Source organism: Fringilla coelebs (assembly GCF_963513975.1).
Source record: "Fringilla coelebs genome assembly, chromosome: 3".
Lineage (NCBI taxonomy): Eukaryota > Metazoa > Chordata > Aves > Passeriformes > Fringillidae > Fringilla > Fringilla coelebs.
The window spans coordinates 95,077,426-95,105,413 of record NC_140030.1 but is presented as its reverse complement, the minus strand read 5'-3'; the positions used below and the strand labels follow the sequence as shown (position 1 = coordinate 95,105,413).

Genomic DNA, 27,988 nt, shown 5'->3' with positions numbered 1-27,988 from the left:
AGTCTCCAGTGTCTAAGGTCTTAAACTCCTGAGTTTAACAACTTACTTAGCACAAGGACCCAATCTGTGTAACATGATCCTAAGCCTCCACTACCTCAAGCCTTCTCCTGGCCCTCTCACTCCTTACCTCAGCAAGTCTTGAAGAAATCATTGAGCAATTTGCAGGGATTGGAAGTGAACAACACTGATGACTGCTCTGTGTGTATATTAACTGTGCCAGGACTCATTTCATAAGAATGAGAAGCTTGTCATTTTCAGTTGTGCAGAGTGTTTTGCGCCAGATGACTTCTGCCTTCCTCCCTGGAGACAGCTACTGAGCCAGCTCTGAACAGATGCAGCTCTACAGACCACCTTCTTCTGGAAGCATCAGATAGTCAAAAAACTTTCATGGCCTCCAAACAATTAATTTCTCTCTTTAAAACGAATCAGACAAAAGACCCCTATCTTCACTAGGAAGCAGCTTCCAGCTCTTTTGTCCTGCTCAGCTTGTGAACCCAGAAGAACGTGCCTCACAGCTGCAGAAGTGGGAGCTCTACCCTCCACGTTTCAGCAGAGAAGATGCTGTGGTACAGTGGCATCAGGCACAACAAGGATATTACTCCCAAAGTGTTTCCCTAACAGGAGGCTGAAGAAAAGCAGGGAAAATACAGTTATTTTTTTTCCATAGGCCAACTCATGCTTTCCTTGCTGAAAAAAAGTTAGCACAATTAATGTGAAGAGAAATTAGACCAGGGGACAAGAGACATGGGGAAGAGCTGACCCTGTGCCTTCTCTTATTAAACAAAACTCCTGCTTTGCGTGCAATCCATAGAATATTAAACTTTACATACTCTGGAGTTGGCTTGAAGCCTAACAAAACTGGAACCACCCCATCCTTATTGGCTTTATATAGATAGGTACAGAAATATACAAAGTTGAGATGATTCATGCTCTCTGGAATGAAGGGCAGCAGCACAACTTTGCTTGAGCAGAGATATTCATGGGAGCAGAAAAAACAGAGTGAGCACTCTGACTGCTGGGAAAAGCTGCTGAAGGTTGTTATTGGTAGCTGCTGAAGAGGAAGAACATTACTGAAAAAGGGGGTAGGGCAGCCCAGAGAAGAGACTGGAAGGTGCCTGGGCCAAAGATGATTTTTTGAACTTCTAGTCAACAAAAACAGAACTTGTGAAATAAAGCAGACTAAAATCAAAATAGGTAGTTAGCAATTTTAGCAACTCTTGCATGTGGCACAAAAAAAGGACAAGGCAAAGACAAGGTACAGTATAAAATTTAAATAACTACTTGATATACATAAAAATATAATTACTATGCTCCTAAAAGACAAGAAATGCTCTCCCCATATAGGCTAGGCATTCTAAATTAAATGGAAGCTCAAAATACTTTTGGCAATATTGCTAGATTCCATATTTTTCTTAAACACACAAGATTCACTTCAGTGCTTTAATCAAAACATTACTCCAAAAATGCACAAATAAACACCAAAGTATTTTTAAAGTATTTGGAAAGCATTCTGAAATTTTTAATAATCACCTCAGGATGTCACAGTTCCTAAGGAAAACTTGAGATTATTTTCCAGAAGTTTGATTATGGAAAGAAACTGCTGATATGAAACTAGAGAGCAACTGTAGATTTAAGGGTGCTGATGTAATTTTTCCACAGAAAGCAGCTGAACTCTGTAGAGAGAGAGCAGTTAGAATGTTATGCTGCCTCATGGACTCAAGCCCCATTGCAGCACGTTTCTGCACTGCACTAATGAGATGGTGACTCTCAGTGCACAGCTGTACAGATGTCGAGCCTTCAGAAGCTGGGATAACCATACGTCAAACTTCTGTGGTTTTGCCACTTGGTATTTTGGGTGTATGCCTTCATTTGTGATAATAAATATCAGGCCACAAACGAATGTCTCCTCAGATATCTAATATGTTTAACACTCAAAACAGCTTGAAAATCTAAACATTTCTGCTGTTAGCTTGGAGTTCTCCTGGAAGAATTATGCTACAATATATACCAGATGAATAGGCTAGGGATAAGACAATGATTGCCAGTTGTTGGGATGGGTTTCTCTGCCATTTTGTACCCATAGTTTTATCCTGCAGTACACACAAAGTTCAAACAATGCCTTTGTTAGGAAGATCTAAATCCTACTGCACATTTCCATGCTGAAGACTGAAAATTTCAAAGTTGCTCCTAATCATATCTTGCCTATAGCAGGTACAAAGAAAGGTTTGTCTGTAAGGCATCTGTAGAAATGGACAGAACAGTACTATGTATTTTAACTATCAATTAATGGGCCCCAAGGTTTTTTCTTCATGTAGCAAATGGGGAAATGTGATTGCAAAGTTAAACAAATGACACAGCATCAGACAGTCAGTCTGGAACTTTGAGCAAAGGCAGCAGAATTCAACCCCAGCCTCTCATTTAGAACACCCTTATCATCACACAATTTCTTCTGCATAAGCTTACGTGAAATATATTCTTATGTGTGTTAGCTTCTGCACCTCTGCAACCAACAGCTACTGAGGAGAAATTGCTGTAGCTTAAAGAAAGGCCATTGTGTTATCCTGACAGATGACTTCCAAATTTGTTACTGTTATGGCTCACACTAAGAGGAAGGGCTTTGGTTTGACCCTTTGCACACCTGAGTAATTAGCATTAGAGCTGACTACACCCACAGGATCAATCTTGGAGCTCTGGCTCCTCACTGAAAAAGGCCAGAACACTACAACTGTAAATGAAACAACACTGAACACCATTTTCTGTGGTTTTGTTAGAAAAGCTCTCCCTCCCCAATGAAACCAATAGCAATGGCTGTCCTTTCCTACCAGACCCTTATCTTATACAATCCCAGATACACAAAGGAAAAACCATATATATACATATAAAAATACTAAACCCTATCAGTAGTGTAAAGTCTCTGTCTTTACAACTCTGTTTCCAGAGTTGTCTCCAATCAAACTAATGCTCCAAGACCAGAACCATCACATGAATGGTTACTTTCCTTTATAATCTACAGAACCTTTTCTGGCCCAAGTAGTAAAGACTCTATAGGAGTCTGATAACTTTGCAGGTAACAGCATTTCTGTGTTTATTGTAAGCCATTTCTACTGCAAATTGCAAGAACTTTTCAAAGTGCAGCAGTGATTTGGAAATGCAGGCACACTAATACATCAATTGCCATGACTAATGTGTAAACTTTTAATGACCTTGGCAAAATCTATCTTTCATTGGGCAAGTGCCACTATTTTGACTGTACAAAATGTTTTGGAAATACGTTGAAAATTATACTTGTTTTGGAAAATATTTCAGGATTTCAGTATAGCAAATGGAGCTATATTAAATAAAAGTTTGACATGGAGGAGAAAACACTCCAAGTTGTGTAAGTCTTTTTTTTTCTTTTAAAGAGGTATCCTCCAAGTGTTGTACATTCATAGAATGCTGACTTTTTATCCAAACAAACTCAAGAAGATAAAACATTATCTTGAATGGTTTTCAGTTTCATTCAGTCACTGTCATCTTCTTGTTTCAGACCACCTCCTTCTTCACTGTTGCGCTCTCCATCGCTTTCCTTGTCCCAGTCCTTCATAGATGCTCCCATCATGAAGTCATCACGCAGTATATTCCATTCTGGCCCCTCTTCAGACTTCACTTCAGCCTGAATGGTCGAGGGGAAGAGAAGAAAGAACAGAGGAATGAGATAAATGCGAAAGGCAGTAAAGGATGCAAGTTCTCCACGCAATCAAAATAACACCTCCTACAATCAGCAGACTGAGGGCCAGGTCTTTGTGCAAATGGTACAAAAACACGCAGAACAACCAAAAATGGCTTGATGCTAAAAAAATGCAAACTTGTTTTAACCAACCAATAAAAGAAATATGGAAACAAAACAATTATTCCTCATGGATGAAACAGTCAACCCTGGGCATGGCTTCCTTTATTAAAATCTTTCTTGGCAATCAGAATGGATTCATGATATCATTTATTAACCCCCAGGTACTGCTTCATTAGAACACTTCTTGGCACATTTCTAAAACACAAATATGGATTTAATAAAGGCTTAACCCCCCCAAAATTTAATATTTAACATATTCAGTGATACGTGAACCAAATCCCCTTTATGTGAATTATTACCTCACTACCTGGGCTTGTCATATGGTACAAAGCTGCCTCTAAAAGAAACAAAGTTGATCTACTCTTAGCAAGCCAACAACACCTTACTCCAAATTTCCTACCTCTTGGAAGTGGATAAACTGGCGGCCCACTGCATGGACTGGTGAATAATAAAGAGAAGGGCCGGGAGTGGAGTTTGAGGTTAGCGCTGGAAACAGCGCTTGGTCGCGGTTCCCGGAGGTGACAAATCGCGTTTGAGCAGTACAACAGCCCCATCCTGTGGCAACACTTCCCAACCACAGCTGGAAACTATGCTCGCATCCCTTCCGGAGGAAAGCACCCAAAGCTGCTCGATGTACTGAGGAAGGATTTATTTCGGTGTTTATGCCTTAGCAGCAAAACATTTCTGAGGAACAACATGGCTCAGTGTCCAGCAGGAAAGCAAAAAATTGTCCCACCAAAGTGGAATCAGGGGCACTGAAAACACTAATTTAGTTCTGCAAGGTCTTGGAAAATAAATTTAACACTGGCACCCCAGGGAGACTTTCCCCACGCCCCTGCTCCAAAGAAGGGACCTCAGCATCCTCTGCAGATTTGCCTCCTGGATCCAAACCTGCAGTAAATGTATGATCACTGTGGACATCTGTCCACGCCTCTTCTCTGCCATGCATCTAGGAATGTGATACCACTGCATAGTTAAGCTGAAGCCTGTGGGAATTAAGATTTGGGATAGAGCAGCACATAGAACTTGATTTCAGGAGAAAAGAGAAATGAAAAATGTGAGTCCATTACTGTAAATAAAACATGTCCTATCACACCATCGGAAGTTATCCGAGTGCAAAATGCCTGCCAAACAAGGTATGTGTTTTTAATAGGTAATCAAAGCAGAAATGCTACATGTGACTTCTGCAGTTCTTTAGCAAATACTGCCGTCACAAAAAGAGGATAACAAGTCTTAACACTTTTCTTCCCAAACAGAATTTCCCAGGGCCCAGCTCAAATAAAGAGAAACTCCACAGCTGTTCCTCAAGATGTTTGCTCTGGGTTTCAGTTTAGGGTTCGCTTTTGTGCCTCCACAGATGCTCTCATTAATGGCTACTCCCATCCAACAATTCCCCTTTTTCCAAGGGTAGTGCCTCCTAATTCATCACTCTTGCAGCAATTTACTTCAAGTGCAACAACCAGTAAACCTAAAATCATCTCAGAAGGGGCAATCAATTACCTGGAATTAAAGAGCTACAGATAAGGAAGGTGCCTAGGCAGACCTTAAAATTTTCACATGAGATTCATCTGTATTGTTAGGATAGTGAAAACAAAGGTAGTTTGTTCTGGGATATGAGGAGAGGCTAACTGTTGTTTTCCTCCTTTTTAACTGTATTGCAGTTGTACATGCTTGCTTTTGCAGAGCAGAGCATAGTTAAAAAAAAAATCACAAAAATCACCAAGTTCTTTCTTTTTTAATCCCAGATCTTTGATAAACAGTGAAAATGAAGAGCTGAACCTGAAATACTTAAAAGGAAACATCCCATATTTCTTACAAAACAAACTACATTTTTTGTTTTCAGTAATAAACCAAACAGAATTCCTTTTTTTTCCAGATGTGCAGAACAGGATTTTTTTTTCCTTATTTTGTTTTGGTTTTTAAACAGCACAGAAGGAGTAGATTATTATCAGCAGTGACAGTTGCAAGCTCACGGTTTGAAAAGCTCAATCCTCAAATTCATCACAAGCTACTATTCAGCAACCATTAGCCCTTCTTTCTGGCTATGTCAAGTGAACAACAGGACAAAAGCAGGACTTTAACAAAAGAGGGATGCTGATCCTCCATAGCATTACCCATTCTGTAAGGCACCACAAAGGCATGAATAGAGTTTTACAACAAGCCCAAAGGAAAAAGACAGAAGTAGCATATTCATGCCTCAAAGATGAAGATTAAATGCTTGAAAGCAAATATTTAATCAATTTTAAGCATGCCTCCAAGTGAAGAAAATGCCTTATTTAGTATCTTCATTCCTGACTCATGTACTACTTATTTTCCCCTCAGAATAAAAACTCTCCAAATCTACTGCATCACAAAACATTCCCAAAGTCTTAAGAAAATATGCAGTGAGAATATTTGTATTATTAACAATTAGTTGAACTGCAACATCACTTCCCAACTTGCTTTACATAAGAATGCCATTGCGTTTTCAATGCCATAATCTAGTTTCATCTAAATAAAACAAAACTGATTCTTGGCACGTGGAAAATAAACCAACTTTCAATCTACACAAATGCTTTTGAACTCCCAGTCAGCTGTTCATGCACATCTCACTACAACACTGAAGTCCCCTTTGAACATCCCCAAATGAAAACAAAGCAGACTATATAAACAACAGAGTGTAATGCTACATAATGTGAATCCTTCAGTAAGGCAAGGAGTGAAAAATTCTTATGTTGCTTTTTTTCCTCTCCTCTTTTATACATTGGAATTGGGTTCTCTTTGCCAAAAGGGTCTGGCAACTTATATCAAAAGGTCTGAGAGGCAGCAATTAGTAAAATACAAGAGTCGCTGTTGTTTTACTAATTGCTGGTGATGAACTTGTTATCATGAGCTGAAATAAGGCAGACCAATGCATGCGCTGTGGTTACTCTGGTGCTGATACTTGCTCTGATGAACACATAGTCCAGTTGAAAAGAGTTCATATAAATTTTAAAAACCAAAAAACCTTACCTACTTGCTAGGCTATCACAGCATTAGCTAAAGCCTCTCACAAGTAGGGCTCTGTAGTGGGGACATACTTCCTAAACTAATTCTGCTTTGAAGACATACTCCTTAAAATCTGCACCAGGACAAGAGGAACTGAAATTCTTGGCCAAGTCCTAATAAAACCACCAAACAGAGGTCCAAACTAAGCTCCAACTAAGCTTAGTTCTGTCACTTAGAACAAGCAGCTGACCCTTGTAGGATCCAGGCTGGAACTGCTTCCTGGATGCTTTTAAAGGAATTGGTCTATGAAAGCCTTGTGGCAGCAGCAGGAGCTATAAGATCAAATTAGAAATCTCCATGTTTTTGTTCATTTCTTTACCAACACAAAAAACTGTAGCTACAAAATTTGCTCTTGGTAAATGACAAGACGGTATATTCAACTGAGACCCACCAAACTCAACACTTGAGCTTTGGCAGACAGCACTGACACCAAGGTGTGGGATCAATCCTCTCTGCCCCGTCTGAAGCAGGATGCCTGAGCTTTTCAGAACTTTACACTCAAGCAGACCAAAGTCCATAGTGCTTACTGGTAAGTAATGGCATAAAAAGATATGCCTTGAAATCAGACAAAAGACAGCATTTCACTCCACTCTCCACCAGCCTGGGTCACTTGAGCAACTCTGGCTTCTGCATCTGCAAAGAAACAAACACACCTACAGCACCGTGGAGATTCCTCAAGAGCAGTGTCCAGAAGAAGACAGGAATTCCAGGGTTTTAAAAAAGGAACATTTGAACATTTTTCAGACCTAGGGATTACAATCAGCACACTGGACCCCCACGCCTTTGCTCTGTGTGTAAGATGAAATGCCAGAGCTTGCAGGGGCATCTCTCGTAACCATCACCTACAATAAATGTTTATTTGTACCTGTCAGGGAAGGAATTTCTAACATAAATATCTCTCAAGCAACAACTTTAAGCACTGAGAAAACAATTCTAACGTGTCTAATTAATCTGAACTGCCTCCCCAGGTTCCTCTGTTTTGCTCAATACAAACATTTAAGACCTTGAGACACAGCGAAGCTTTTGTCATGACGAAGAAGTTAAAAAGCGTAACTGCCAGAACACATTCTCACATACATCTGACAATTACCTTCCCTATCAGCCTGCATCTTGCTCTGAATGACTGCTTCTATTCTGGTTCTCATCCCCAAGCAAGTCCATGTAAACTGAGCTCAAAAAACCCCAATCAGGCAGCACAGGCATACACTGAGCTGTGTTAAATCTCAATTTAAAATAACAATAATAATAATAAAACCCCCACTTGGCAGAAGAGGGGGAGGGAATGAAAAGCCAAGAACACCAGCACAATCATTTCTCCTAAGTTAATTTTCAGCAATATGCGAGCTCATAGGAAAATAAATTTCCTTCAGGCTGAGAAGAAATGAAAAAAACTGCAGCCAAAGTATCTAAAGCAGAAATGTAAGCAGAAAACAAAATGAAATTATTTTTAACAGGAAAATGATACTTGGGTTTGATCATTAGTGCTGCCCGCAACTTCACCTGATTTGATTTGCACAAGATCTTGACTCTAAGAAAGGTTACTATGTAAGCCTGATCCCAAACAGCCAAAACCCACAAATCTGCAAACTGAGAATACAACCTACACCACTATTATCTTGAACTTCTGAGCTTAATTCTCACAGCTACTCACTCTGGGAAGCATTTTCAACTTGCAGAACAAGTGAGCTGCACAACAGAATTCTATTCTGCTGCAGTATAATTCTGCACAATCATTTATTCCTTAGGGTGAGAGTTATTCAATGCCCATCTGCATTCTCTCTCTGAATGAGAAATTAGAGCGACTGAACTAAACTGCCCTGGTTTACTTGAAGTGACACTACACTGTGGGTATCAACAGTGGGACAGGGCACTTACTCAGATCACAAGCTTTCTCATATACACCAGAATCTGCTCTGGAAATTCTACTAAATAAATCCAAGAATGAAATTTTTTTACAGCGTGTTTTGAGATCTGCTGTTCCTGTTCAAACTTCTCTGAAAGTAACACACTGGAATTATTACTACAAGCACAACAAATAGTTGTATTCCTTTTGAGCACAGCCAGAAGACCACCCAGAGCGTAACGATCTGCACGAGGAATCTCCCCATCCTCACATCCTCCTCTAGGGTTTACTACAACTGGGGATGTGTGAATGAGAAGGAATGCTTTGGGGTTGGCATGCAGAGGCTTAAACATGGCCCAGCTTTGGAGGGGTCAGAACTCAATTACTGAATTTCTAAAAACAAGCATAAACTTGGGCCTAAGCAACGAAGAAAATTCAGAAGCGTTGTTATTAAATGCTCAGTTGCAAAGAAGAATCTTAGAAAAAGCTTATGAGAGAACAGATTTCCTCAGGCTTGATTCACCAGAAACCTCATAAATGATTATTTCTGTCAGGAAAAGCAAAAATATTTTAAGAATTCAAGCTTAACACAGGGCCTTCTGCACACAGGACGTTCTGGAACTCCTCAGCCTGTGCCGTACTGCAGCCATTGACAGCAGTCATCTCAGAAAGCCCTGTGCTGCACAAGGAATTCCACCACATGTTGCTACATGATCTGTTTGGCCATACTGGCATCAAGACTCCCTTCTCATGTTTTAATGAGCACGGTGTATAGCAAGGGCATGCTATACCAGGAGCAAGTTGCACAGTCCCTGAACTACCAAGCTGTACCTGGAAAATACACAGATATAGTAAGAGTGCCTAGTAAAAAAGGATGCAGTCCAGATTAAGGCTCCACTGTGCTATCCCTCAGAAATGACATCCTCATGTCTTTCAACAGTTTACTTTAGACAAACATTTTCCAGTCACAACAGATTTTTCTCAGATGTCACCCATTTATGAAAGACACTTATGCACTATCTCTCTAAAATTTTCTGCAAGTTGTTATAAAAAACACCAGAGTCTACAAGGAACTAAGCTTTATGCAATTTTATTATTACATGTGAAATAATGACGTTTTCATATCTGCTAAGCAGCTTGTCTGATTTCACCTCCCTACAGTCACTGCTTTTACTTCAATGGTTTTGTGACATATCCTAGAGTCTCCAAATCCAAATTCGTCTATCTTATATTCCTGTAATTTTTCCTCACATTGCCATGTATGAGTGGCAAGCCCATTAAGGAACAGATCATACCCCTCAACACTCCCAGGCTGCTTTCTAAAAGCAGTTTAAACCTGATGAAGGAAGATGTAAACTGCCCAGGATCCCAATCCCTTATCTTAAACATCTGGCTACCCTTTCTCTGCATTTCTGACCTTTGCATCTCTCTCTGTGTTTCTGTATGGGCTTTCCCAACAGCTGCAGGTGGAGAAGAAATGACACAGACCACCTGCAGACTACTGTCCAAAGTTCAGCAGCAAACCAAAAAGACATCAGACCTTTCCAAGAGGCAGTTTTAGTATCATTTGTAATACTAACCAGGTCTTTAAAAGTACATTTTCTAATCTTTCAGTAAACTTCAGAAACATTCATTAAAAACTGGCTGGGACTTCCCACAGTACTGAAAAAAAAAATTACTGAACTCAGCAGCCCTCTCGCCATTGCACGGTGGAAGCAGTTTGATCCACCCCTCCTGAAGTCTATTGACCAAGGTAAACAGATGAGTAGGTACCCACAGAGGTCATTCATAACACACACTCTGGAAATCACAACATTTTATATCTTAATAAAACTTCAAAGTAAAGGAATCACTTTCCATGATAATTTCCAATAGCAAATGCTCAGATGGGGGAAACAAACTTATTCAGATAGAAAAGCACCACCCAAACCTTCTTACTTCCAGAGAACATTTTTCTATAAAACTTTATGAAATGTTTAGATGTATTTTTCTCTAAGTACACTGCCCTGCTTATAAGAGTTATGAACAAAGCCAAGAGTGGAGAGCTGCTTTTATAAGGCTTCCAACTTGATTTACCAGATAAAAGTCTAATAGGATTTGACTCTTTGAGCTTTGTATACTCACAGGAAGATCAAAAGAAGATGAATGCCACAAGTTTTTCAAATGCGGTTGTTTTAGACATAGTTTTACTAAAAAAAAACCCTTGCAACTTCTTCTGGGAAAACAAAACACATCATAGTATCCTGTGCACTAATAAACAAATAGCAAGGCAAGTTACTCTCAAATATGACAGATGGAGCTGTCTCAGCATTGCCTGACATTTCAATCACAACTCCCTGTTTATATTCACTTAGAAATTTGCCAAATTTCAACTGCTTCATGCTGAAGGATTTTGCAATGTTTCAAATATAACCACTTCATTCCTTTTCACAGAAAGACAGACTTAAAGTATTTTGTCTTCAGCGCTAAGGAAGAAAAGAGGCATTTTCTACAGGAACCCATTAAAACCCTGCATCATTCATTCTTTTTAAACTTAAAAATCAGTTAAGGATGTGTTTTGGAGCTGGCAACATATCTTTTGCTATCTCCATGAACATTTGCCTGGATCTGGACAAGTTATAAACATCTGGAAGATGGCCCTCCCCAAACCTCAGGTCATCACCTCAGTAAATGCAGTAAGCATTTAGCATCCAAATTCTCTTAAGATATCTGTCCTCACTGATCACACACTATCTGCATCTTTGCAGGCAGCATTCAGCTGAACTGAGAGTGACTCATGATGACACACAGGGAACTGGCCTTTCTGTGGAAACAGCTGTCAGGGCTGCTCCTGCATCAGGCACAGGATACTTGCTTGGCCCTCAGGTGCAGGGGGAAAGAACCTGTCAGGAACACAGAAGAGGAAGAGGATAAAAAAAGAGGTAGATGGGAACAAAGTGCAAAATCACAGCCTTTTCCCTTCCTGATTTCTGATCAAATATCTGATAAAGAGGACAGAAAGGGATTTATGAGTATAATACCACATGAAAAAAGGTAAAGCTAGTAAAATAATGCCCTTCACATGACCCTTAATTGTCTTATGTGGAGTTGAATTTACAGTGTCAACTTCTTGACATCGAATCAATAAAATTTAAACATCGAAACACTGACGAATTTAAATTGACATTTAAATACTGAAAAAAATCTACATTCCCATGTTAACACAGATGTGCATTACCTGCTATGACAACCATCAGGGAACTGAGCTTGCACATCTTAACAACCCAATCCTGTTGATGACTCAAACTCTCTAAGTTAATACAACTTCTAAACAAATTTAATGTAAAAATGTCATAATCAATCAACCTCTAGTACTGCACAACAACACTTTACCTTAAAGAACATAAGGAATATAGGATATAGCAAACTGGTGGCAGGCTGCACTGCATTTATCCTTAAAAATATTCCTAAGAATACAACACACAATTGATTGTCAGCAACTTTCTGGTACAAAACCAAAAAACTTTAGTAAAAGTATCGGCTCCAAACATATATGAGGTGACCTTCAAGAGAATGTACACACAGGAAAAACAGATAAAAATGCAGGATCCAAAGGAATCCAAATTAAAAGTTTTTGTGCATGGGATGGGAAGACATTTATTAAAACTGGGAGAATACATCTACTCTGGCTACAGCTGAACTAAATTAATACTTGGCTGCCCCCTCAAATCTGCTGGAATACATGCATGCCTGGTTACTCCTTCAATTAGGGCTGTAAAACCAGCACACAACAGCTGTAGTAATAAACTTCTGCTACTCTGCAATGCCATTATCACCTCAAGGAAGTTTCTTGATAAGATTAAAAGAAGTGTTGATTCACCTTACCAAATTTCCAGAAATCATCTCTGCCTTCATCCACACTTCAGAACCAATTTCGTAAGGCAGTTGAAATAACTGTTCAGACTACTGTCACTCCAAAGAGGTATATGAATAAGAGCAGTTGGCTTTTTTCCCACCCTCCCCATTTCTACACTGTGAAAGCAGTGGAAAGAAACAGACCGAGCTGATGGTCAGTACTCAAGAAGCAGCAAGGAAAAGAAGGCAGTCACTCTCAGTTTTTAAACTGATGCCACTTTTATGCTGGAAAGCACAATTTATACCCCCATTTAGCTTAAAAAATGAAAGCCCCCATGCCGTTCCTTGTATCCCAGCAAGAACAGTGGTCGAAGTCGGAAGCATAGCATTCCTCCTGCCCTTGAACAATCTCCAAACTACGGCTTAAAATAAAGTCTCATGAACAGAAGAAAAAGCTGCAGTAAGTCTGACTCTAATCACTGTCCTTACAAATTACTTACCAGATACTTGGAGCATTTATAAAACATGCTTGAGGTAGAAGTAACTTTTCTGGACAATAAGTCCCATGTGAGCAATCACTGCTATGAAATAGCTCTTGTATTCTTCTCCACTCATCTTCCTTCCCATCAGTAATTTATTTGAGAATAGGTGCTATTTTGAGACCAACACACCAATTTTTTCCAGATGCCATCCCAACATAGGAAGCAAATTGTACCTCTGGGTCATGTAGTCAGCCTAGCTTACAGAAAGAGTACCTTGCAGAATTTAGATCATGGTTACTGAAGTAGACCAGGAAATCCTCCTCTTACTTTCACCACTGAAATGCTCTGCAACAGATCTGGTTTAAAAAAGCTGACAAGTTGAGGCAAAACCATGTTACAAAGTCCTAATAAAAATGAAAGGTCAATGAGTGCAGGTTATGCTTGTCATAAAGAGCATCTGTAACTTTCATGCCAGTTGTTTATGTGTCACTAAAAAATGCTTTACCACACAGTAAAATGTTAAACAGGGACCAGCATAAATGACAAAAGTCAAGATGAAATTGTCACTAATACACAGCAAGCGTGGAGAATAACTCGGAATTTCCTCTGAATTTCCTTGTTTTCTTACAATTAAGATTCCAAGACTTCATGTAGTTTGCTCCATTAGCCAACATATCTGTGCAACTCTAGGAGAACAGGAACTTCACTTGACCCTGGAAGCAAGGGTACTTCCTAAGAGCACCCTGCATTAAGGACCTAGAGAAAACAAAAGGTTCCTAGAAGGAATCCTTTGCTGCCACTACCTACTTCTGTATTCATTCTATAGACATAAAAATAACTTCAGTCTCCAGGCCTGAAAAAACAGCGCTTTTGACACGTACCCTTTCTAAACCTATAGTTCAAATAAAGTTTCTTGTCGTGTCTTACAAGAAGATATGACCAACACATTCTGAAATGAAAAGCTGGTGTATAAGGACTGTGTTGAACAAATTGAAAGCTCTCATATCTGCCAATAGAAGATTCATAGAAAAGCCCAACCCAAAACTTAAAAAAAAGCCCATCCGAACACAAACAAGTGGGATTTTAAATTTTGTTTTTTTTAATGACTACATTTTTCTCCCACATTGCAAGGCTTCAGACAAGGTGGTGAGGGGAGAGAAATTAGATGATCTTACCCAGAGGCAAGCATCATGCACAGTAACTTGGAAAAAAAAACAGGAAAAAATATTACACAAGTCAGCTGGCTCAGCAAGGATTAAGAAATACTTTGATAAACAGCAAATGATATGAAAGGCAAAGCTTTTGGCTCCAGCTCAGAAAAATAATTACTCCCAGCTGGGCACACAGAACTCCAAGAAGGGCTACAATTTCACAAGAAGGGCACAGGAAAACTTACACAGCCTTACAGTCTTTCCTTCATAGTTATGTAGGTAGGTATATGCCAAGTAACATTTAGGCCAATGGCTAAAAGTAAACAAGACTATGAACAATGTTCTAGTGGGGCACAGGTTACCTGCCCTGCCCAGGCACGGATAAAGCTGATGGAAATAGAGAGAACAAAATTTAAAACGTGGTCATGCTACTTTGAAATTATACTGCTGCAGATGGGCCTTTACAGAGCATTTAATTTCTTTTTTTCATACATAAATACACTTGGCTAAATAGTCAATCAACAGAGCTTTATAAGGGGTTTCTTCAACAACCCCTGACACTCGAAAGAAATTGCCAAACTTTTAAAAATACAAAGCAAATTTTGCATTCAAAAACTCCTGCAGAGCAAGAAAATGCTTTCACCCATTCTCAAAATACAGTCAAGTCTCATGTCACAGCACAAGGCTTGAGTCAAAAAACGTTTGCTTTCACTGGTAAAACTTTTCTGCTATTTTTCCTGCTGATTGCTTGTTTTATGTGGGTGGGGTAATGTTTTTATTGTTCTGGACTGCCTTTTAATTGATGGCAGAGTGCCTGGATTTTGGGATTGGCATCTCTTCCATTGTTTTTGCTGAGATAAATAAATGTATCTCCCCCACCTCCCCTTTTTAAAAATGAATACCCTCTATACTCTCGACTGCTAAAAACAAACCCACAAAACAAACAAACAAAAGCTTTCAGATGGCACAAGCAATCTGCTGAAACCCTGCTGCAAGGAATTTACTACTGAAAAGCCTCATCCAGGCTTCCTACCCTCTGAAACACTCTCAAAGACCAAGAAGCAGAGATATGACAGTTGAGGCCAGCAGAACTGTTCAGTGGCTAAATATTTGTGTAATTCTGAGAAAGAGAATGAAGAGCAGATTTTGGCCTCAACCTCAAGCCTCAACAACTACCAGGAGGGAAGCTTGCTAAATGAGTAAGATATGTTCTCAAGAGAAAATAAGGCAGATTAGGAACAGCTTGAAAAGGAGTTATTGAAGAGTTTGGTTCAGTATTAAATTGAACGGAGAGTCACTGAAGCAAAGGCTGAAGAGTCACTGAAACAAAGGAGAGAGGAAGGGGGGTGGTCGGTCTAGGCAGACATGCAATTAAAAAACCCAACCAAAAATCCCAATGCCCACCCCAGCTTTTGTGCCCAAGCAATGTGAAAGCAGCACCTACATTAATACTCAAACCTAAGACTAACCAGCCAGCATCTAAAGCATCTCCAGAGGTCTTGAATGGAAATATGCTATCACTGATGCTGCCAAAATAAAACTTTTTTTTAGCATAGAAACATTTGCAATCTGTGTTTTCTGACCTAGTAATTAAAAAAATTGCCCTGCTACAATGTGACACAAAACAAAGGTCCTAGTTCTTGCTCAGATATTGATTTAATGCTGACTACAATAGCAGTTGGCACTGCCATTCTTCCAGTATTTTGCTATTCCAAGGGAGAAGAAACAAACAAATGAACCAAAAAAAGAGAACCACACACATACACATGCCCTCCCACCCAAACAAGCAAGCTGGAATTATTTAAGGAGAAATAAAGTGTCAGCACCAAACTAAATTGTTCTCATTATCCAAAGAATTTAAAAAATACTTTAATATTGCACTTGCATGAAAATTGTATGAGCACTCCATGCCAGGCAGTGTTTCAGCATGTTCCCCAAGTGCACACAAACAAAAAACATATGACAAAATGTTGTCTCCCAACTGATTAAAGTATTTCTTCCTGGCACAGAAAAGCACTTAGTTAACTGCAGTGTGTCTACGCCAACTGCAGTATTCCACCCACCACCAAGCACAGAGTTCAAACCTGAGCACAAATACGCTTCAAAACCGTGCAGCTTCTGAAATACGAGAAAGAGTTGTCTGGGCAACTTGTTTTCAACCCTGAGCTACTTGGTGAGCTGAAAGAACTGATGAAGAGTGGGACGAGTCCAACTACACTGTGTCTCAAACACATTTGGAAAAAGTGGAAGGTATTTCTTTCCAAAACATCACAAGAGCAAGGAAGCCACACCAGCCCAACGCACACAGAGAATCAGGGAAAGAAAAGCCTACATATAAGGTTTAATACGTCTGTGTTTCTATTGTGGTATTCATTTTGTATGGCAAATCCTTCCATTTGAGACACCATCATCACCCAAAGGAAGCGAGTTTGACATGACAAAACTGCGGGGACACACAAGTAGTACAGTCTAATACACCGTGTAAGATGAACAGCCTCCAGGTCTTTAACAATTTCAAGGAGATAACTATTATTGGCCAAATTCCAAATGTCACAACCCACCAGAATCTAGCAGTTTGTTCCATGCCTGCTATAAAATCCAAGATAAAATCTAGTGTTTCATAATCTTTTTTTAAGCACAGCTAAACCAAGTTATTTGCATAAAAGGCTCCATGTCTTATCGTAAGAGCTTCCAGTGTTTTATACCTTGATAGTCAAAAGACTAAAGGGAAAATAGGCTACTTGTTCCCTTCCATGAGTCTCAAAACATCCCAGCCATTTGGGTCAGAGGTTTATGAAGAGCAAGCACATTAACAGAGAGTCATTATATTGAGAAGGTACCTTGTAAGCATTTTTTTCTCACAGATGAAGCCTACCTGTTTACTTTTAGTGGCCTTTCCAGCAGGATTCTTGGCTCCTTTAGCCCCCTCCATGTTTCTTAGAACATCAATGAAATCTCTCTTTGAAACAGAAGACATCAGTTTAGCACGCTTCCTCTCAGAGCTCCCTGCTTTCTTCACCTCCTCTTCCATTTTCTTCTGGTGCGTCCTGACAGCATTGAATAATTGTACAACGCCTCTGGGATAGGGAAAAAGACAACAAAGCAAATCTTTTAACTCAAATTTCTTTTACAGAAATGAACCCCCTACTAAAGCTTATCAGTGCAGTTGCTGGAAGGCTTTTAACTCCCCAAAATGATTACCTGGAACCTCAATTTCATTAAGAAGTAACATTTACTACAACATAAAGGACTTTGAATTTTTACTCCTCCTTCATACTTATTGCTAGGAACCAGTAACAAACAAATCTACTATTCAGACTCCAAAGTAAGAATAGTAACATGGCACTGAGATCAGTTTTATCCTTGAGCATGTTTCATCTTTGGGAGCATGTTATTTGTCCTAAAATCAGTTATTAAATTACTCAGGCAAGTTTCTTAATGGCAGTTGAAGCTGGGGGGATAGAGCAGAGGAATGAGTAAGGACATACAGGCAGCACATCAACATGTTCAACTAGTTCTATGACACCAAACTACCACAATGTGAACAGGCAGCTGAACTTCACAAATGCAGATCTGGTGAATCCTCTGTGGAGAAGCAAAAAACCAGAACAGTAGAAACAACTGTTCTGCATTTTTAAGGCATTAAATTAACAAAATAAGGGGATCCAACAAAGCACTTCTGCTAAGCAAACATTAGATTCCCATCTAAATTTTTACTCTTTCATAAAGCTTCTGAAATCTTTTGTTGAACTTGATACTGTACAATGCAGACCTGTCTATAAATCTCTCGGCTCCTGCTAGTCACTTCTTAAGAGTTCAATCTGATTGGAAACAGATTACCTGCACAGGCCTTTTCCTCCTCTTTTTGATATACATACATTTAAGGAAAGCATTCAGAAAAACTTTTACCTTGTGGCAATTCTCTGAAGATTTCTTTCCTTCTCTCGGTCTTTCACAACATCTGGCTTCACTCGGCACATCATTTCCCATTCCCGCTTTTTATCGAGCTGCATTATAAATATTGTTATGTGAAACAACATGGACATTTGAGAATGCAGCATGACCTGACAGAGTTTGCAGCAGGAGGAAAAAAAGTATCTGCAAAGCTCAGTCTCGTTGGAAGTAAAAGGAACTCCAGTTAAGGGCTGGACAAGTGTCTTGCATTGACACAACAGGGGCCACACTCAGCTCTCAGAGAATCATCTGCTTTCAGTAACAAAAGCCCAGGAAAAAGATGCTTTCACACCGACTGCCTTGAGCAAGGAAATTATTTAAAGACAGCCTTCAAATCCCAGACTTCCACCAGCTGATCGCAGAGAAACTTATACATAGTAAAATCCTGGGTCTGTCAAGACTGGCATGTAACATTTTGAGCCTTCAAAATTTTACTTCCCCCTACAGAACTGGTCCTGGTATGGCTTTGTGACCAAAGTGACACTCAGCAGAGTGCAACGGGCAGAACTCTAACACAGGAAGAGCACCAAGTGTCCACCAGACAAAAAGTCATGTGTACAGTATTGGTTTTTGTCTATTTTTTTGGAGACTCTCAATTTCAAAACCGAATTGATCCCCTTTTCCTACCAGCGGACACAAAACCATCAGCTTTGTTTCTGCTGCAACAGGAGACCACTGTATTTCATGACCTCTGCTTTAGGAGTAAGTTTTTCTTCCCCTCTGAACAATTTAACAGTGTTTTAGGCCTGGTGATGTTCCATTAAATCAGTTTTATACAAGAAGTCTCTAATGGAATTTCAGAGTCCTTATCTTTATAATTACAGGCAGACTACTATGAATTTCTGAGTTTATGACCATGTTTTGGCCTTTGATCAAAAGAACTGCCTATCCTACCTTTCATCAGCAAGAAATCAATGAAAGGCAAATTGCTTTCAAGTTTTTCTAAAGCAAACAAGTCACTTTGGGGACCTGTGGCCCATCTCTGTTTTGCAGTATTCTCACGTACTTACTGGATGAGAGCAGGTATTTGGGACAACCATAACTGTGCAGATGCTGAATTTAAAAGGCAAGCCATGGCCCAACTGCAGCATGTCCCAAACTGTCAGGTGAATAACCTGGTTATCCCACAGAAACAGAACTGGTAGGATGAGACATTAGAACTATTAATGTATTTCTAGCCTGAAGGTAAATCAATCAGAGCCTGGAATTAAAAATTCCACTGAAGGCACAAACAAATGACTTACTTGCCAACATGGTTTGGTTTCTTCATACCAGTTTCAGAACCAGAAGCAATTTAGGGCATAGACATGGTAACAGAAAACTCCAATCAGCAGTTTTCTATGGAGAAGACTATTTTCTATTCATGACTGAGGGGAGCAAACAACAATGCACAACCACATCAATGATTACTGCAGTCTCAACCTAGAGGCCTTGATTTTAGAAGTCACAGCACAATTTAAATGGAAGCGGTTTTCTTCTCTTTCTCCCTCTCACTTTCTATGGTAGACAATTATTTCAATATGTAATGCCAACAAAGTGAATTTTGCCCCAAATTAACAACACCAATTAGAAAATCAAGCTTAAAGTAGCTGCTTTCAGCCCCTCAAAAAAGAAAACACCTTAAGCTGACAGACTGGAACACTCCTGCTGCCAATGTTCAGCCTGCCTGATGACCCAGAAGAAGCAGTAAGAGAAAAAACCTTACACAGCATGATTGGAAAGTAAAAAAAAAATTAAGCTACTCAAGATCACTGTGAAGGAGAGACTCCAAAACCAAGACCGCCTCAGCAGAGATTTGGGACAGTGCTCTGAGACTATCTTGCATGTAGCCCATCTGACAGTCACTGCACATGGAATGCTGCAACTTTTTCTTACCCTCATCTTCTTTTCTTGCCTCTCTTGTTTTTTTTTCTCTCTTTCCTTCTCCAGGGTTTTATTCTTGGCCAAGATGGTGGACTTATTCTGTGGAATCTTTTTGTTGAGCACTTTTGCCATGGCATCTGCCCATCCTGAACTTGGGCCATCTTTGGAGCTTGTTGCCTCTTCAGCCACATTGCCAGGGGCTGCTGCTTCATCTTCATCATCACCATCCAGGGCTTCACCTCCTGAAGAGTAGCTGTCTTCTGGAAGGTCTGAGCTTAACTCAGAACCTAGGGATAAAAAAAAAAAAAAAAAAAAAAGGCAAAGAAAAGCAAAAAAAGTATCAGGAATTGTTTCCAGTAAGAATCCTTCACTAGTGCCATTTGCTCCACATGTAAATGTTATCCAAGTTCAGAGCAAGGTATTACTGTAAATGTGCTGTTACAATTAATTCCTCAAGCAGGCACACACCATTATACTGAATTTACTAGAAACTATGCAGTGAAGTGCTTGCTCACCTGCCAGCCTCAGTGATGATTTAAAGTGATTGAAAGAGGCTAGGCAAAAGGGAGAGGGCAACTTTGGACATTTATTATCAGATTATTGAAAATTTTTATGTTTAGGGCTGGTAATTGTGGGGGGAAACCTGTCTATTTTCCAGTTTAAAACGTGTAACTTACAAATGCCTATCCACACAAATATGTGTGCATATGTATATTCACACTCACAGAGAAACTGCAACAGTGACATCTGGTGTTTGACTGCAAACAGCCACAGGAATTAAAGTGAAGCTAGGGGGCATTTCTTATGTGACAGCAAAACCTGCTCCAAGACAACACTGCCAGCAAAAATACAATTACCTAAGCATAATGAACCCAGGGGAGACTGCTCTGTGGAATACAGCATCAAGACAGGCAGCTCAAAAGAAACCAGAGGCACTGAGTTTTTCTGGGTAAGTAACTGCTCAAGTCCTACAAATAAAACATCCCCGAAGTCAAACTTCCTTACTCCTATGAGCCCTTCAAAATAAAAGGAGGAACTGAAGTTACAATACTAAAGTTTGGAATTAAGACAGCTGAAAACAGCCAAATTGGTAGCACAAGAAATACATGAAGAGTTAGTCCTCATTACTCTGTTCAGTGGCTCAAACTGCAAAAATAGAAGTCTTTAACAGTGCAGGTGATTAACTGGAATGAAACGGGCTGCAGGTTTAGGGTGTGCTAAAATATTCTGCATTATTTCACTTCACCATGCAATCAAGAACAGAGCATACACAGGGTCCTGCCACCATTAACTACTATTCCAGTAATATTTTTGCCACATTTAATTTTAAATGAATTATCCTACATACAACTTTCAAGACTGCAAAATCAAATGCTGAACAGAAGGAAGCTCATTTCTGATCCCACCCAGTCCCAGATTCCTCATGTGACTCACTTTCATCCATCCAGCACTTTCAAACTCCTTAAAAAAAAAAATTTAAATTTTAAACCACCATACTGCTGAGCCAAGTGCTTCACTTGGTAAGCACTCCTATATCCCATGAAGCCCCTCATCAACCAAACCATTAAGAGAATGAATCCAGGAGTGCTTCATAAGATCCATGAAACCATGCAGGCAGCTATTAACAATATTCCCCATTAATCAACTGTCAACTTCATTACTAAGCAACCATAACATGCACTCTGCTGCCACACTAATTCATTATTCTGCCTTCTCCACGTGCCTGTTTAAACCAGAACAAACCTAACAAACAACACAGTAGCAAAACAGCGGCACTGACCAATTTAAAACAAAACCTCTACTGCCCAGGCCTATTCAGAGGCTTGTGGAGCATTTAGTTACCCTGATGGAAAGAAATGAGAGCCTGTGGTTACAAAACAAATGTGGAAGAGAAATGATGACTGAATACTTGGTCATTAGCTCTATCAGTATGACTTTTACTAGCACCAAGTGGTATGTCATGCTCCACTCAAATTATGGGAGTGTTTTCCAACTATAGTAATTGGAAATTTAGAAGTGGCAAATTTTCTCAACGCATTCAGTAACTACTTAAAGGCATCTTTTTTATCCTTTAATATCCTTCTAGATATTTGCATCCATATTCTGAGCTTCTAATAAAAGAAATGTTGAAACCATTGCCTGCTAAGAAGTAACTACAGCACCACATGATGTTTGACATGTAGGAACCACATCCTGGTTCCTACACATAAAACAACATCAAGTTTTCATCCCTGGGCCTTGTCTGTGCAGCTCTTTAGCTTTTACACAAGGCATCAGGCCCCCTTTGTGACTTTTTTTACACACACAAAAGCGAACAACTACCGAAAGTCCAAACCTGAATCCTCCACACTGCTTAGGACCAACTTTTGCAGTTAGCCATACAAAACAGATCAGACTTATAAAAAGGAAATTTGCAAAAATACATATCGTTTCCTTTACATACCATCCTCTGCCAATAAAAAAGGAGAATAATACCAACAACATTTTGCTTTCAACTATTACAGAAAAATTAACAAGGTTTCCACTACCTACCATAATTTATACTTTAATACATCAGAATATCAGCCAACAGCATGAGATAAAGAAGAGGTATTTCAAAATAATTTAAACCAGATTAACTCAATCAGAAGTAGGACCTGGGGCCCATTTCTGAATAGGAAAGACTTATATCTAGCATAGGAATAATATAAAAAGTTTCAATTGTTTCTGTGTGTGTTGTTGTGAAATACACATACACATCTCTCTATCTCACTCTTTCAAATTCGCTCAGTGATCAAGGAGTACACGCACAGTCAAAACACAGCGAACACTCAGCAACGAGCTCTGAAAGAAGCTCCCTCACAACGCTTCCCTTTGGGTTCAGTTTTGACCAACCAAACCAAACAGAACCAATGCTGGAGCCACAGCCGCAAACGGCCACAACCCGGACTCTTCCCAGAAAAAAGAAAAAAAGAACTCCAGTCACAGGATGGAATGAAGAAGTGATCACTGGTCAGGTACACTCTCACACCACGCAAGGAGGCGAGAACGAGTGCAGAACCGTGCGCTAAGGGTTAATCCGGGCAACGAGAGCGTCCCAGGGGTTTCCTTCGAGGAGAAGCGGATCCCGGCTCGCGCGGACACGGAACTCGTGCAGCTCTGCACAGTCGTTCCCCTCTCTCCCAAGAAAGAGGGCAGCGAGAGCTGTTTTGGTGGGTCTAGGGAATTAAGGAGCTGTTGGCAGTACTCCCCGGGCTGAGTACTGGCCCAGGGGCCAACGCAGGGCGGGCAGGAGCAGCCTGCCCTGCGGGAATGGCAGCCACGGGACACGCCGCTGGGAAGCGGCCCCAGCAGGGGGCCGGGCCGGGGCCTGAGCTCCCGTTCCCCTCACCCGACCGGCGCCGGCCTCGGCCCAGGGTCCGGAGCGGGGGGTATGAAGGGCCACGGACCGACCGGCGGGCTCGGACGAGGCAGATAAGAAAGGCCTCCAAGGTCAGAAACGGCCCCAGCGGTGGCCGGCGATGCTTCAGAAGAAGAGAGAGCCCCGACCCCGTTCCCGCTGCCGTTACCGCTGTCCGTGTCTGTGTCCGCGTCCGCGGCCCCGCGCCCACGTGGGCCCGCCACGGCCGCCGCCATCTTCCCACGGTCCACCCAGTGCCGCGCTCCGGGCCGGCCCCCGCGCCGCCAAGCTGCGTTCCGGCTCCCGAGGTTCCGGGCAGGCGAGAGGCGCTTCCGGGGCGGGCCGGGGGCTCCGGGCGGGCAGAAATGGGCCCGTGGATGGAGCCGAGAGCGCTGGCCGAGCCCCTCCTGCCTCCAGGCCCTGCCTGCTGCCCCGGCCACCGCTGCGCTGAGCCTCCGGCGGTTCCAGCCTTTGCAGGCGCCGTCGTGGGGTCAGCCCCAGGCAGGCCTGGCTCGGGCCCTCCGGGGCTCCCTGTGGCGGGAGAGCTGCGCTCACCTGGGGCGTGGAACGTACCCGGGGAGCCGCTCCAGCGCCGCCAGGCTCGGGCTCATCGTCCGCTTCCACCCTCGGGGACCCTGCGGATGGACATGACAACGATAAAAATAAATAAATGCTATATATACCTGTATATATATATATATATATATATATATATATATATATATGGGAGTCTTGGTGCGAAGAGGCATTTGAAGGCTCCACCACAGTGCTGGTGTACCCATAAAAACTTAGAGAAACCAGAGAAAACTTAGCCACACTTTTAAGCATTGCTTTAAGGCCCCAAAGGAGGGGCTGGAAATGCTTACAAACTCTGGTTGAGGTACTGAAATCTCTTAGTGGCGGTGTTTGTTGTTAGCACTGACTGGTTGGAAGAGCAGCCCATCCACCACATGTAGGAAAACAAAATTTCTTCTATTTCTTCTATGTTAGGTGGGAGAAGTCTTAGTAAGCCTAGTTTTCTGTCACTTCCCAACCACTAAACCGGCACTCAGATTTTAAGGCCAGATTGTAACTGCCAGCCATCCAATCACTCAGTTTGATGCATCTGTAAGAAGCACATCCTGAAAACAGCACCACCTAGACCGCCAGAACTGTAAAAGAAGCAAATCTTGGGCAACTTCTTACATAAAAGCGCTCAAAACGAAAGAAATGAAAATCAGTTATCAAGACCTGCTGTTCTTGTATCAATAAAATGTGCTGGGGGACAGAAGCTCCAGCATTCCTTGAAGCCCTAAAGTAGCACCATAGAAATAACCACAAGTACATATATGAATATAGGTAGTACAGGGGAAATTGTTACATGTAGTGTAGTCTTCAGTATTTTTCAGGTTTTAAAAATGTTGTTTCATTTCTACACCCTATATTTTTGTAAGTATTTCTTTTATTGTTGCAGCCTTGCACAATAAGTGACCTATGTCTTTGCACGTCTGTCATTCCACCTTTTATCCTCAATGATGCAGATTGCAGCCAAGATAGCAAATTTCTTTTCCTGCCTCAGTATCAGGTGGAAAAATTAGAAGTTGGAGAGAGGTCAGAAAATGGTGACAGATATTATGACCTGACTGGGGAAACTGTTTCAGAATTAAAGATTAAAAAGACTTAAGTAAGTATGTCTTGGCTAAGTGCTAAAGATCAAACAGGACTGGACTTCCTGTTTCCGTCATAATCTGTGCTGCTGAGTGGAGCTATCTGGTACAAATTTCAGTCTAACTCACTGTTAGAAGCAAAGAGAAAACTTGTGCTGAAAATCTTGGGCCACTGCTGTGATGTGCAGAGTAACAAGGGAACTACAAACACCCCCATGATGTTTAATGAAGAAGCCCAAGCATGACACGAGATGTTTTGCTCTGTGGGGCTCAAATGCCTACGGTGCCCACCAGTAATAGGCACTCAGTCCAGTCTGCTGTGTGATGATAAAGGCCCTTTCCATGATTCATCTCTGAATCACATTGTGTCGGAAGGGACGCTGCGAGGGGAAGGTCATTAAGCTGCATAGACAACAAGCTCTCTCAGCATGGCAATTACAGCACTCATTTCCTACAATACGCACCGTATTGAACATGTCTCACTCGTGGTGGCCTATTTGTCTTGGAAGTATGTCAAAATCTTCAGATTAAGTCCTGTAATAGGTTCCAATAAATGACGGCTCTGAATCTTCTTCCCTCAGACTGAATTAACTAGTCACATCTCCGGGAGCACAATTCTCTCTGCAAGCATTATCCCAGAGCATTTGTCAGAAAATCTGTTGCCAAACCTCATTTCAAATGACTGTCATTGTCTCCCATCACTCTGGTCTGAATGTTTTCAGTGTTGAAATTGTGGTCTGAGGAATGCTGGAGATGTAACCAGACTACAGAATCTTTCCAAACCAGACAAAGCAGCAGTTACATCCCACTTTATCATGAGGAACTGTGGCTGAAGAGCAGCAGAGGCACAAGCTGGCATTCTGTGTGTACGGGTCTGTATTTAAACCTTGGCTAATGAAACAGAGCACAAAACTTTTATTTATGCGTGCACCACAGCCAACATCAGGAAAAAATCCAACCCAGAAGTGTAAAAAGGATTTACAAGAATTTGCAATATCCTAGCTTATTTTTTCTAAGATTTTAAATATGCTAATTTTTGGGTTTTTTTGGCTGAAAGTTTAAATATCAACGATATTGGGATAAAGCTCAGTTGAAGCAGTTACTGTGTATTCCTCATTACAGAAATAGCAGCAGCAAATTCTTAGAATCATAGAATGATTTGGTTCAGAAGGGACCTTAAAGGTCATCCAGTTCCAGGTCCCTGCCATGGGCAGGGACACCTTCCACTAGACCTTCCACCAGGTTGCTGAGAACTCCATCCAGCTGGCCTTGAACACTTCCAGGGATGGGGCATCCACAACTTCTATGGGTAACCTGTGGTAGTGCCTCATTATCCTCACAGTAGAGAATGTCTTCCTAATATCTCATCTAAACCTGCCCTGTGTCAGTCTGAAGCCACTCTCCCTTGTCCTATCACCACACAGCCCTATGAAATGTCCCTCTCTAGCTTTCTTCTAAGCCTTTTAGCTACTGATAGGTCTCCCCAGAGCCTTCTCTTCTGCAGGCTGAATAACCCCAGCTCTCTTGTTCTGTCTTTTTAACAGAAAACAAATAAAGACAAAACTTCCCTTTGGTTTCTCTTTGGAGTTGTACAATTCCCGTGTCCTGGTGTGTTTTAGAGTTACAAGGAATTTGTGGATTCTAGGAACAAAGTGACCAACATCTGCAGAAGTCTGTTGTCAGTTTGTCTCTAGAAAAGAAGCTTGTGTAATGTTCTTCAACACAAAGGCACAGACTCACAGGGAAATGTGCAGTGGGTTTGTATAAAGGAGAACAAGGACAGGCTAACATACCTTGTGCTTAAGCAAGGCAGTAAAAGTTTTGGACTGCCCTTAGTTCTTGTGGGAAAGTCTCCACAGACTTGTCTCATTCTGTGCAAAGGAGCTCTTGCCTAGGCAGGCAGGATTACCCTTCCTAAAAAAGTTCAGTCAGGCTGTAGTTCTCAGCTGTGATCTTCATCCCAGAGTGGAACCTCTTGATGCCCTGGGTGCAGGCCACCAAAAGCCTTTAAGGTAGGCCTCCAGTTTTGGCTTAATTGGATGGGTCTGGAAGTAAATGTAGATACCTGCTGCCTCCAGTCTTTGGATCAAGTTCTTTATGCTTTAATTTCAGTAGAATAGAGAAAATAAAAAAAAGGTGATAATTACAAATGTAGCCCCCTGTTCTGTGCTAGAAATTCTTACTGGCATCTGTGAAAATGGAGAATTGTAGCAACCCTCATGTATTCATGTGCCATTATCCTCGGCTTCCCAAGACCTGAGCACATATCCCAGCTGAACACTAAGTGTTTCAGATCTTTCCAGCTGTTTTTTCTTTTCCAGCTTCTATGGCTGCTACCACTCTCTTCCTCTTCCTTTCTGAACAAATTGCCTTGACTCACACACATCCCCCAAATAATTGCCCTTTCTGTTCCAATGAAGACTGAATTCCAAGCCAGTATAATAAAGTTAAAAATCTTTGCCACATTTGTAGGTCATATTCATAGCCTGATTCCTACACTAAGAAAGATCAGTAACACCAGATAGGAGCTGAGCATGACAAAGCTCTCCAGTGCCTCAAGATTTAAACATGTTTATTCTCATTTCCATTTCTTTGGTTTAGCTGATGCCATGTTTTCCCCTCAGCTCTGCAGGGTATTTGCAGATGAAGAAAAAAAGAGCAGTACATGAGTAAATCACAGAACACTGTGCTGTCATATAATAACTACTGCTCTAATCTCATATTCAATAAAACTCATATAAACTGACATTTAATAAATCATAATAAAGTACTACCTGGTCCTCTGCAAATGTTTTACCTCTTGAAAGTTCTAGTCCAGCTCCCAGCAAGGTCAAGTGGAAACTTTCTGTTTCTGTCCACATGAATTCATTTGGTCCCTGAGCCTCACAAACACCAGTGCAGTAAATCTTAATGTTTTTAGGAGGGAGACACAGAGTGGTAAATACAACTTTTGTAAACCTTTATGCCTGTAGTTTTAAGC

The 27,988-nt window shown here is 41.0% G+C and overlaps 1 protein-coding gene across 1 annotated transcript; it reads right to left on the bottom strand.

Annotated features, from left to right (window-relative positions):
- Positions 1 to 1,309: 1,309 nt before the first annotated feature.
- RRP15 (ribosomal RNA processing 15 homolog) lies at positions 1,310 to 23,633 on the bottom strand. The gene is made up of 5 exons (XM_084202120.1): positions 23,532 to 23,633; positions 19,996 to 20,270; positions 18,076 to 18,173; positions 17,042 to 17,243; positions 1,310 to 3,652 (listed from the first exon to the last, which is right to left on the bottom strand). Exons 1-5 carry the CDS (start codon positions 23,596 to 23,598, stop codon positions 3,500 to 3,502), a joined length of 795 nt encoding a protein of 264 aa, XP_084058246.1. The 5' UTR covers positions 23,599 to 23,633; the 3' UTR covers positions 1,310 to 3,499.
- Positions 23,634 to 27,988: the final 4,355 nt, after the last annotated feature.

Excerpts from the sequence above, each read along its gene's own strand:
- RRP15 (XM_084202120.1), bottom strand. The coding sequence starts at position 23,598 with ATGGCGGCGGCCGTGGCGGGCCCACGTGGGCGCGGGGCCGCGGACGCG. Across the intron at positions 17,244-18,075 it reads CTTCAGAGAATTGCCACAAG|AGGCGTTGTACAATTATTCA; the intron begins GTAAAAGTTTTT and ends TCCCTATCCCAG. Across the intron at positions 3,653-17,041 it reads AGGCCACTAAAAGTAAACAG|GCTGAAGTGAAGTCTGAAGA; the intron begins GTAGGCTTCATC and ends TCGACCATTCAG.